The sequence below is a fragment of the Ammospiza caudacuta genome, chromosome 3, assembly GCF_027887145.1.
Source record: "Ammospiza caudacuta isolate bAmmCau1 chromosome 3, bAmmCau1.pri, whole genome shotgun sequence".
NCBI lineage: Eukaryota > Metazoa > Chordata > Aves > Passeriformes > Passerellidae > Ammospiza > Ammospiza caudacuta.
The window spans coordinates 33,439,245-33,451,821 of NC_080595.1; the positions used below are offsets into that span (position 1 = coordinate 33,439,245).

Genomic DNA, 12,577 nt, shown 5'->3' on the forward strand with positions numbered 1-12,577 from the left:
AGTGAGAGGACTGATCTTATTAGGACTAGAAAAGAAAGAGGTTCTTTTGTGTGACCAAGTTGAATTCAGGATGTTTTTAAGCTTCACCATGCTGGTTTTACTGGTGCCAGCAATGTTGGTATGGTACAGACAGCAGCTATTGATTTTTCCATTTATTCAGCTCCATATTTTTCTTTGTGGGGAGTCTGCTGTAATTAGAGAGTTTAGAGCATTTTGTTGTAGAAAAGTCTAGTGTTTAGAATAAGGCTTTACCTATCAAGATTTTAAGAGTCTATCTGTGGCTCTATATTCATATGATCTAAGGTAAGTCATATAACCACAGTTTTGATTCAGCTTCCCAGAGACTAGAAATTAATACCATCCTCAGAGGGCTTTATTCATTAAATGGAGATCTTTGGATAAGAGCTAATAGAAGAAAGACGCTATGATTCACAGTCTTATTAAGCTATAAATGTTCACCCTTTATTTTGGATAGAGAACAGATGTGGAGGGATAAAATTTCTCTGTTAGTCTCATTTTGTAAGCCCTGATACGCTGACGTTTTATTGAAAAACTCTCCAGGGCAGTGGCTGGGAACATGGTTGTGTGATTCCTGGTGTTTTGGGTAGGTCACATCCTGGAACAGTAACCTATGAAGTGCTGAGCAGGGACTGGCAAGGGCAGATCAGCAGCATGCCCCTCCTCACCATGCACAGCCGGCAGATCAGCTGGACTCCACTGCTGCTACTGGGGTACCTCTTTTACCTCCTCCTGGGTGCTATGGTGTTCCAGCTGCTGGAGAAGCAGGCAGAAACACATTTTCGGGACCAGTTCCAGCTGGAAAAGCTCAAGTTCCTGCAGAATTACACATGCTTGGACAGACAAGCCCTGGAGCAGTTTGTACAGGTAAGAGGAAAGGGTTCCCATTATTTTGGCTCAAGTATTATTTTCATTAGAAGAAATTATACTATCAGGCCAAGTAGCCTAGCATGATATAAACCAATCAGCTGTCCATGATATTAAATATCTAACTTTATAAATAACTCAAGCCCATTCATACATTTCCTTATCTTGATCTATGGAACTTGTTTCTTTCCATAGTCATGAACTCCCAAAATCTAAGTGCATCTAGTGATGCATTTGTGCTACATTGCAATAATTTCAACTTCATGGTTCTCTCATCATCTCCCTCATTAAATATTACTGGGAATTATGCATGGGAATAAAAAAATAAGAATCAAACCTAAAGAAGTAGGTTGCCCTTCCAAGGTTCTCCAGTCCAAACCTGTGCAAATTCTGCCCTTTCATACTAAAAACAACAATGTGCAGGCAACAACTGACAGAACCAGAGGACACAGTCTTAAGCTGTGCCAAGGGAAACATAGGTTGGATATTAGGAAAAATTTTTTTATAGAAAGGGTGACAAAGTATTGGAATAGTTTGCCTGGGGAGGTGGTGGAGTCACCATCTCTGGATGTGTTTAAAAAGAGACTGGATGTGGCATGCAGTGCCATGGGCTAGTTGAGGTGTTAGGGCTGGGTTGGACTCCATGATCTTGGATGTCTCTTCCAACCTTGTGATTCTGTGAAATTGTCTACTACCTTTTGAAGGCAGTCCTGCCCTTCCAGGCCTAAATAAAAGATAAAGTCAATCATCATAGGCTGTGTTATCTATCGCTTATAAGAGATAAAGGGCTTTTGTTCAATATGGGTTGTCAGTTAATGACAGCTTCAATTACATTTTAATCTTTTCCTCAAAACTGGCTGGAGGTAAATTACTATACCTTTCCTGGTATTATAGATATATTCTCATAATAGGTAGTGCAAGAACTATGCAGAAATCCTTGAACTTTGAACTCTTCAATCCTTGAGTTTCTTTGTGCTCAAAACATACCCAGTTGCAAAGCTAGGTGCCTAAACAGTTTGAACTCTTTCTACCATGTTGTTAAAACAGATAAAAACTCAATTTGTACTGCTCAAGTCAGAGGACTTCCATGAAGGTATAAGATTTTGATCAACAAAAAGCCCAGACTTCATATATGGATTTAAGCAAACAGCAAAGTTCAGATCAGAAATGGTAGAAAAGGTGCCTGAACCTTTACATCCACAAAGCCAAAGTTCTGCTTACTAATACTGTGATATGTTACTTGTGGAACCTTGGACATGTGCCAGAAAATGACTAGAGCTTTCAAGAACTTACATACCTAAAAACATGTCTATTTTTTTCACCTTCATGACTTGGTAATATTACCTGTCCTTCCCTTATCTCTCCGATAGTGATTGCAGAGGTGAAAACCCTGATTCTCATTCTGAACCTAACTGTGATACTTTATGGGATTGAAAGGTTTATTTAAATCTTCACTACCCTCAAAACATTAGAGGAGGTCACATGTACCAGATTCTTCTCTCTCTGACTCCAGTGGACTTTTCTTAGGTCCACTGCTGTGCCACTCAGAGAATCACATTTTGCTGAATTAAACACAATTTCATTCATTTGTAAGCTGTTCCAGACAAAACCGGCTGAGGGCACCAAATCATCTACAATGCACCAAGCTTCAGAGCACTCAGACTTTGCAGTCCTCAAGGTATATGTAAGTGCAGGTACTCTCTGACCCATATGTTGCTCAAAAGACCTGTTAACAGATTTGTCTAACTCTTATTAATATTAGAGAACACTAGTCTTCCCATATTAAATGTCTAATGCAGGGAAGCAGTTGTGTCTCTGCATGTTTTAACTATATGGTTAAGGAGGCCTGTTCATCATGTCACAAGTTCCAGTCTGAAAAGTCACAGTAGTTAGACTGCAATGAGACACAGCCCCCAGGCTCAGTCTATTCAGTTAACAAGTATAAAATGTCTTGTCTTAATGCCTTAATTCTTTGAACCTAAATCCTACAATGTGAGATTCAACACAGATTTTTCTTGGCATATCTATTTTCACTAATAATGAGTTACCACTTATAATTCATTAACTTTTGACTCTATCATGCATGAAACAAATTCTCATAATTCCATGTCAATAAACTGCATTGGTTCTGCACAGCTAAAACTGCCTAGCTGGGGGATGATTCTGAGATGCAGCTCCTAACATGAGCAGCCTAGAACTTTGGGAAAGAGCAAATCCAAATTCCTTTATCTAATGCATCTCTGGTAGGCATACTTTGGTCAGGAAATTATGCCAGTCTGACAGCATAACTGAGAAACAGATGCATTGAGTAAGGAGTCCGTGTTTTGATCATGTCTATACTTTTTCAGTCTCAAAGGACGTGACATAAATACAGACCAAAAGGACAAAATCCTTATCTATGACCACAGTTGGCTGCAATGTGCATTGGCAGGGGGACAGGAGCAGAAACAGCAGGCAGTTTTTATTCTCTCCACACCCTGCTATAGCTTAATGTAGTTTCATATTCTTACTGTAAATTACAGCACATCGCTTTTACATACTGACAACTTCTCTCCCAAAGACAACAGCTAATGTTCACCAACCATTCAGCAGTTGCCATAACCCTTCCCTGAGCTGTAGGTGAAAGCAGTCTGGAGCCATTATAACTGTCCCACAGGAACCTGTTTGTTGGGCACTGAGATGCCATTCCATTCACAGAGTTCTTTCATTGGATTGTATTTTAACAGCATCAATTACACCAAGAAATTTGGCCTTGTCAGACTATGTCTAAAAGGTTCAACATTTAAAGCTGCCTTACTCTTTTGTGTTGGCTCTCATGATGTGAATATAACTCCTGTGACCTCTTGTGCATTGAAATGCATAGAACTGTCAAGTGTTCCTTACAGGAGTAAATTAAACCTGTGATTATTTCAAAATACTCACACCTCAGTAGCTTCTGAGTGTTTCTTCTAAGCAGCAAATGAAATAAGTGACTCTACAAAATCTGACATGTTGAATTCTTCTCATTCTAAGAAAAAGCTTTTAATGGATAATGCAAAATTTTTGTCATATTGAAAATAAGCTCCGCTGACACTTCAGTCATGAGATCACACATGATGATGTCCAGCAGCCCTCTGATAAATTTGACCAATGCTACAGGATTTTTTACTGAAGGAATCAAATTAGCTACTATACTTAATATACTCAGTCCACCAGTACAAATCAGTTAATATTGCAGAACCTGTCCAAAGGTATCACTAGAAAAGCACCTTTCACTAGAAAAGCAATCTTTCTGGAAGTGGCTACCATTTGAATCGAGAAAGAGTATCTTCTTGGGTCTCATACTCCTGGAACCAGCTAAAGCTGGGGTTGCTATTGACTCCTGTTCATCTTGCATCATACAAAGTTTTTGAAGAGATGAACAAGTAATTCCTTCAGGCATTTTGCAAAAATACAAAGGCTGTGACTTAGCTTTTGTAAGGTGTGTGATAAACAAGGGGATTCTAAAAACCCCAACCACTGAGCAGAGGGAAACTAATCTCCCATAGACAAATCTTTGGGGGCAGCAAAGGGACACAATCTTTATTAAGGAAGTTGACAGGATATTTGATGTAGGAATGTTAATTTTTTGGCACACTGTAGTTTTGCTTTGGTAAGAGCTGTCTGGAATAGCAGAGACTATTTTATTAATTAATCTTTCAGACTAGGAGAAGCCTCATATTCACTGAAAATTATATGGAAGTCATAGCCAAAAATAGTAATTCATCCTTACAAGCACTTACATGGAGGAAAGAGAAATGAGCATGTTCCTCATGCCCTTGCCCACAGACACAAATATACATTTACACATGCCTAAATTAAAAACTTGAACGAAATTACTAGATTACAGAAGGAGAGAAGAGCAACCACATTCTTTTTTATGCCACAACTTTATTTTTTTTCCCCAGTTTGATCACTTTGGGGAATTGTCCACCTCCTTCCCCTTGGATTTCATCTAGCTGGGGAGCCTATCACACTTTATTGACTGTTCTCCTGTAGCAAGAGTTCAAGTTCCTGACCAGCTCTATTTCCAAGTTCTGCCATGTCAACAGAAGTTCTTTTTAGTCCAAGTCTATCCTGTTATCTACACTGTTTATCACTCTGCTTGCTCAAGATGGAAAACAGTATTTACTTATCTCTATTTCTGACATTCTTCCTCATCTTTGCTCCTTTGACCTTTTCCGCTTCAGGTCCTCATGGAAGCATGGGAAAAAGGGGTCAACCCAGAAGGAAACTCTACAAATCCCAGTAACTGGGACTTCAGCAACTCCTTCTTTTTTGCAGGAACTGTTGTCACCACTATAGGTGAGGTTCTCTATTTCCTTAAAAACTGGTGTTTCCTCCAACTGTCCTGTAAAACCCCCAGAAATGTGTAATTAGTGGACAGAATATACCTGCAAGACAATCAGCTACTGTGGGTTATGGTTTTCTATTGGTTTCCAATTATGCCTGTTATTTTTCTCTATACAGTATTTTATACTCCCAAAAAGCTGAGTGCCTGCTTGGTATATGCAAGATCATTTTGTACATGGACACATCTCTGGGTTGCTTTGAAGCACTGAGTCACACTCACCACAAAATCAGAGACCTATAGAAGGTTACAGTAGTACCTGGAAGAGTAATACTTTTCATGTTTCATTTTCAGCTAGTAGTAGTGAACGTAAAAGGCTTCATCATAAGCAATGGCAATTTGCAGACAGATTTAATTGCAGAAAATCCTAGATCCACAGGTTCCTGAAGATTAATGTAGTTGAGGTTCCAAACCTATGAACATTCCATGATGCCTGCAGCTTGCCTGCAGAGCCTTTTCATGTAGCTGTTTTCTTCTTTTTTTCCAGGTTATGGCAACCTGTCCCCCAGCACAGTGGCAGGGCAGATCTTCTGTGTGTTTTATGCCTTATTTGGAGTGCCCCTCAACCTGGCCTTCCTCAATCAGCTGGGAAAAGCTCTCAATGCTCATCTGCTTACCCTGGAAAGATGGGTGCAAAAGCCAGGGCGTGCCCAGGTACAGTGTTCATATACCATTGGATTTCACTATTTTAAAACTAGTTAAAGTTCTTTTCTCAGATAGCTGCTGCTGCTAGCTTAGGTTTCCTTTGTGAACCACAGCAGTTACATGGCCCTCTCTATCATAAACTTGATACACTTAATCTACCTATGATAGCTTTAAAGCTATAGGCTTTTGCTTGAGGGGCCCTAGATTTGCCTTTTTAAAACCTTACTCAGCAAAACTATAGACCTGGTGACCTTGGCAGAATACGTGCATGCACACACATTACCAAACCAAACTCTTATTCTCCAGCCTATGCCAGCATCTGTCCAGAGATTAGCTCTACACTGTGCAAAGGCAACTTATTTTTATTGGCCTAATGATCTGGCTGGAATTAACTTTCCTGTTTGTGCCAGCAACTGAGCATTTCCTTCCTTTTCTTTTCTTAAAATGCAAGTACTCCTCCTTACTTACAGTTTACTGGTGAGTTGTTGAACTAGTCCAGACATTTTTCAATAAGAAAAGCACTGATAATGGAAAATACATGAAGCTCATTTATTACAAAGTTAGTGCATATTTCTGAGAAAAGGTTCAATGAATTAACCCCTTCAGTTAGGGAAAAGGGAGATTAGATATGTGAGATATGTTGAAACATTTCAGAGTTCTGGCACACGTTTTTTCTTTTACATTTGTAAAGTCTCTTGGGTCACTGCATTCTTTATCTACAATGAGAAAGCTAAAAAGGTACCGTCAAATGCAGACTTGGATTATATCAGCAAGAAATTCTTTAGCTGCATAACCTCTGCCTGGTCCCCAAACACATGCAGCTCTACCACCAGAAGGATTTTCATGCTAGTATAGCTGCATCATTCCTGAGATTTCTGATAGCAGCTCAGGGATGTGACCTTTTTTTCTCCCATTTTCACTCCTGAATTGACATTTCTGACAGGACTCCTATGATCAGACAAAGCTTTGGAGCTGTATCTGCTTGTTTGCTCTGAAAAGTTTATTCAAGGAAGTTGGTTTATCTTCTTATAAACAGAATTTTGTCGTGCTCTGGGAAATTAATTGCAATCAGTTCTTCATTTTCCATGACTTATTGTTCCCAACATAACAGGTTTATACAAGAAAGTTCTTAAAAGGCAAGTTCATTTCAGTATACATTTTAATGCAAATTTTATTATGTAATTAAACTCTATTACAGTACTGGAATGAAATGAGAACAACTGAATTATGTATCAATCAATCAGTAATTATCAAACTGCTCTGCAAATGAGGCAAATATTATTACACAGCTAGAGAGACATGACACATAATATAGAAGTGACTTGTCAAAGTCACCCAGTCATCTCAAGTCATGTTTCTCAAGCTCAGAGCATTTTTATGTGAGATAATTCAGAGAGAGAAATTAAAACATGGTATCTGGACCTTCCACTTCATAAGCAGTGGTTTGGCTTTTCCTCCAGTCACAATAGGCTCATTAATAGAAAATCATTCTCCGGTTTGATTGCCCTTAAGGGCATTTTTAAATAATTGCAATGAGTTTGCATCAGGCCACACATCATTAGTCAAAAGTTCACCAGAATGTGTTCCCTGGAAACCCATAAGTTCCTGATCATCAGTTGTGCACTCCTAAAATCCCTTCAGGACTCATCCACTGACCACTCTTTGTACCTATCTACCACAATCACATATATTGTAACTTATCTCCCTGAAGGCAGATGTTTGTCCTGAGAGACACAGATCTGCTCTGTGCTAACACAAACCAGCTCTGCTCTGAGCACTTCTAAGTTAAAAATGAAACCAGGCAAACTGACTTCACTTAGGTTTCATCCAAACATATTTTTGGATGAGCTCTTGCCAGCCACTCTGTAAATCTTTGGAAGCAGTCATAGTGAAAAGATCCCTAATTTGTTCTTGTCCATCTTTGCTTCATGACTTATGCAGTATGTGGTGATTTTCCTCAAAGACAAGAGCTAGTTGATTACAAGAGCATCTCTACTTGAATTGAAATTATAAGATTAGTATTTCATTACAGTGGCCATCATAGTAAGTCTGAAAATATGACTGGACCATTCTTGAAAACTCATTGCAAAAAGCTTTTAAAAAATCCTCCTTTTTTTCCTAATTTTAAGATTTTTTTTTTCATGCTTAGATACAATATCTACGTGCAGAGTAAGCAGTGAGCTCAGCCTGCAGTACATGGAAGCATTGGCTTATCCTTCTTTTTTTTGCCATCACTCCAAGGTGGGGTGGGTTTGTGATTCAAGAGTAAAACAGACACAGCAATTTTGACAAGACATCTGCTCCATGCTTTTTAGCTGCCATCTTCCTTTTCTCTTTCAGGTGGTTCAAACACTGGCAGTGGTCATCTTCCTGATCACTGGGACCTTGCTTTTCCTGGTGTTGCCACCATTAGTCTTCAGTTATGTAGAAGGCTGGAGCTACGGAGAAGGCTTTTACTTCACCTTCATCACCCTGAGCACCATTGGATTTGGGGACTATGTAGTAGGTAAAAAAGAGCATGAACTGGATTGAGCTTTGTTGAAATTCATAACTCTAGTATAAAACTAAATACAGGGAGCATAGATATCCATTCCACTATAGATCTGGTCAAGAGTGAGCTCAGCCAGACTGGTAACAATGAGCTAATGTTTTACAGGACATGAGCATTTTTCTCTTGACAGCCAACCAAATAGTCACCCAACTTATTTCCCATGTGCCACTGAACACTCATTCAACAGTGGCTGTGTCCAGGCTGGTACAAATGTTATCAAGAGTGAAAGGTGGAATATAAACAAAATTCCTTTTTCAGTATTAAGCCTTTGAACCACACTCTCCTAACACTGTTTTGTTTTAGCAAGTGCCTACCATTCCCAACAACAAATCATATCAAATATTAAATAATCAGTACTTAAAACAGGGAGAAGATTACTGACAACCACAGGATGCCTCTGAAAGAAAACAAACCCACAGACATTGCATAGCCTTTAGACCTCTAGATTGAGAACATAATGGTAGAGACACATGAGACACATTTTTCCACACACTTATCTGAACAAATGCATAATCTTAACAGATTATGTCTAATGTATTTATTTGTTAAAATCACTAGGGTTTCTTATTCACAAGTACTTGCTCTCCTCTCCTAAAGGTCATAACTATTTCCCAAAAGGAGATAAAAAAATCCCATGCTGAATCTGGCACTGTGGAGTTTCATGACTCTGTCAGCTGCACTGATTGCCCATGCTGTGGAAATACCAAACCAGGGATTAAGATTCTTGTAACCACTTAATTAAAATGGCTACATTTACCATATTATCCATGTTATTGTGAATCCCAGTACTGAGGTAATATCACTCTCCAAAAAGCAATCACTGATTCACTAAATTGTACCTGTCTAAGTCATCTGAGATCCCCTGTGTGCCTCTTGAGTAACATACAGTTAATATGGACTCAACATTTAATTTCCAAGACTTTTTTCCTTTGTTGTTGGCTAGGAACCATTGACTTTGAGCATCCCTAATTAATATTAGATATGGCTATTTTTATTATATAGTCTCAGCTTCAGGGATTTCATGCTAACTGTGCTAAGGTTAACCTGAGAGTTGGCATGAAAAAAAAAATCTATCTGCTGATGGATCACACAAACTCATTAACATCTACACTTTTGCAAAGAGTGGAGGGGGTGTATGAGTATGTATATTTAGCAGACCAAAGCTGCCAAGATAAATATACAAATTTTCCTGGATTTTTCAGGCACGAACCCCAACAAGCACTACATTCCTGTGTACAGGAGCCTAACTGCAATATGGATTGTTTTTGGCTTAGCCTGGCTGGCTCTGGTTTTCAACGTGGGAGCTGACTTGATGGAAAGATACCTTCAGCTAAAGTGGCACAAGTCTGACTTAAGCTTGGCAGAAGGAGACACCACCAAATTGGAAGATGAACCTGAGCAGCCTAGGATCCATATCCCTAGCTGAGTAAGGTACAAAGAAAGCAGTCTTGAAAGTGCATCTTCCATCTGTATCTCACACTAAGCGACCCCTGTGGATAAAGAACTAAACCACAGGTTGTGGACTGTTTCCTAAAGAGGAAATGGTTCAGATGTGGAAATTTCCACACCCTGTGTAGGCATCAGCCAGTTAAAACTGCAAGGAAGGAGCATAATGATTACACAATTGCCCCAGGATTCATTTTACACTTCTCATTCTAAGGCAACTTCCCCTGAAGTAATCAATTCTTATCCTTTCTCTTTCTCTAGTGGGATTCAGTTCTTGTGGTCACTCATTTTCAAAAAATCCAGAGTGACTGCCTCCCAGCTTCAATAAGAAGTCATTTCACCAGGAATCTCAAATGGAAAAAGTCAAGTACAGAAATCTTTCTTCATTTTCAATCAAAAAACAAACAAAACCACAGAGGAATGCCATCAGTTATGAACACCTGCTTATTGATATCCACTCAATTAAGATTCAGTTGATATTGTCTGAAATTAACATCTTTCATATAAATGACAGCATTTCTTTATTTTCTGGGCTAAAATGCTTCTCTTTTAATTGTGAGGAAATTATGTGTCTGTCCAGTTCTGCCTGGACTGTTACAACTTGTCTCAGAGCAAACTGCCAACTCAAAGCAGGTCCTTATCACATTCATTTCACAGCCACTTGAAAACAGCACTTTAAACTAAATCTAAAAGCAAAGAGGCATCCTTATTTCTAGCCAGATCACAAATATCATTAGAGTCTGGAATTTGCTTTGGGCCAGGTAATGGAACAGCTATTATGCATCACAGAGAACTGATGCTGTATGTTTAAATAAGGCCTATGATAGGTTCTTCCATTAAATCTGATCCTCAGTCAGGCCCATTGTGTTACCCATCAAAAACAGGGTGACTGAATTTATCCCAGTTATTTTAAGTCAAAAGAGGCAGCCGCCACCCTCAAAGGAGCTGAAAAACCAAAGTACACACAAGCACCTAATAAGGGACTAGACACTGAGATGCAGCTCTTTAGTCATACTCTCTATTAGACTCCAGAAACTTGATAAAACAATTATCCATTCATTTGGGTACCATGCTTAATCATCACTGACATGTTCCATGGGTGTGCTTGTAATTATATACTCACTGCTATTTATTCAGTATGTTTATGTCTCATAGTAACCATCAATTAATCCCTTTGAACTAATTTTTAAGTGGAACTTTAATGTAAAGGATGAGTTAAATATGGCTGGGTACACAGACTTGCCCCAAGCTAGCAGAGGTCTGACAGATTATAGTAACATCAAATGTCAGCCTCTCAGCATATGCTTTGATATTTCATTTTGGAGATGCATCTATAAAACATGTAGAGACTTGTGTAGGTCACTAATTTTTCCCTTCATACTTTGTGAGCTAGATTTTTACTCCTGAGGAGGGTCACAGCAGATGTTTGTTCTTATACCTGACAAGGTCCATGTTTTCTTTGCCAGTTGCTGACTCCTGCTTAGTGCAGTGTGGCTACTCAAATCTGAAATGCTGGCAAATAAGAATACTGGTGATGGTTTATTCAACTAATTTAAAAAATGAATGTTCAAACGCTTATTCCATCCAAGATTTCCCTCATGTCTTACCACTACCTACCTCACAGATTTTTATCTTCTTGGTTTTTGCACTGATCTTCCTCTATGCCCTCAGCTATTCCCATAAATTTATTCAATGGCTTTCTCTGTAGACTTTCACTGGAAGCAGCCAACTCTCTTCTGTCTGGCTTTTTGTATTTTTGCAAATCTCATGGGAAACTTTGTTTCAGTATTTTCTGTTCTTTAGACACAATGTTTGCACTTTTCCTTTTAACATCATCATCATCACTGTACTCTGTACCTGCCTTGTGTTAACACCAGGACACTTTTGGCCTCTTTATGTAAAAGACAAAACTGAAGGTCTGCTGACTTCTATATCTAACCTGTTTTCTTCACCTTGCCTTTTTCCATGCCTTCTGTACTTTATCAAGCCACAGTCAGCCACAACACATACACTAGTCTAAAGGTGATCCTATCTACTGTTTACACCATGCTGCATGCTATAAAAAATGATAAAGAGGTTTATCAGTGATAGAAAGCACTTACTGGCAAAGTGTTTCTCAAAATTACCCTTACTTGACATCTGACTGCAGAAAGTTTGGATTGTTTTTACTGCAGTCCAGAATATTGTTCCCGTGTCTGATACTGATTTTGCAAAGTAGCAGGAAATGGTGAGACTATCTCCTGGACTTTTTGCTACTGCTGCACTTACTAAAGCTGACAGCAGTTCTCCAGCTGCCCAACAGAAGACTCAGAAAGCTACCCTTAAATCAAGCATATGGCCCTGCTGGAAGAGAAATGAGAAGGATACTGATGCCCTCTCCTGTGCTACATAAGCTATAGAAATTTATTGCTTATTTTGTCAATTTTCAAGGTTCGGAAAAGCTCCTAAAGGTCATGCACATCTATAATAAAAGTTACTTTGAGGTACATAATGGGAGTACTGACCCAGGTTTTGAGCATGGATAGACCAAGTGCTTTCTGCTAGTGTTACTCTAATAAAAATGTAGTCATCAAGTGTCAACTGACCAGCTAAAAAAAGTAATGTGGAAGAACTGCACAATCACAGGAACTTGCTATGAGCTAGAGGAGCCCACAAAATGGATTCTTATGGTCTAATAACCC

At 39.0% G+C, this 12,577-nt stretch overlaps 1 protein-coding gene across 1 annotated transcript; it reads left to right on the top strand.

The window, feature by feature from the left end:
- Positions 1-672: 672 nt before the first annotated feature.
- LOC131555738 (potassium channel subfamily K member 16-like) lies at positions 673-9,876 on the top strand. Its single transcript, XM_058801934.1, has 5 exons — positions 673-885; positions 5,094-5,208; positions 5,742-5,908; positions 8,240-8,405; positions 9,653-9,876. Exons 1-5 carry the CDS (start codon positions 673-675, stop codon positions 9,874-9,876), a joined length of 885 nt encoding a protein of 294 aa, XP_058657917.1.
- The last annotated feature ends 2,701 nt before the right edge of the window (positions 9,877-12,577 follow it).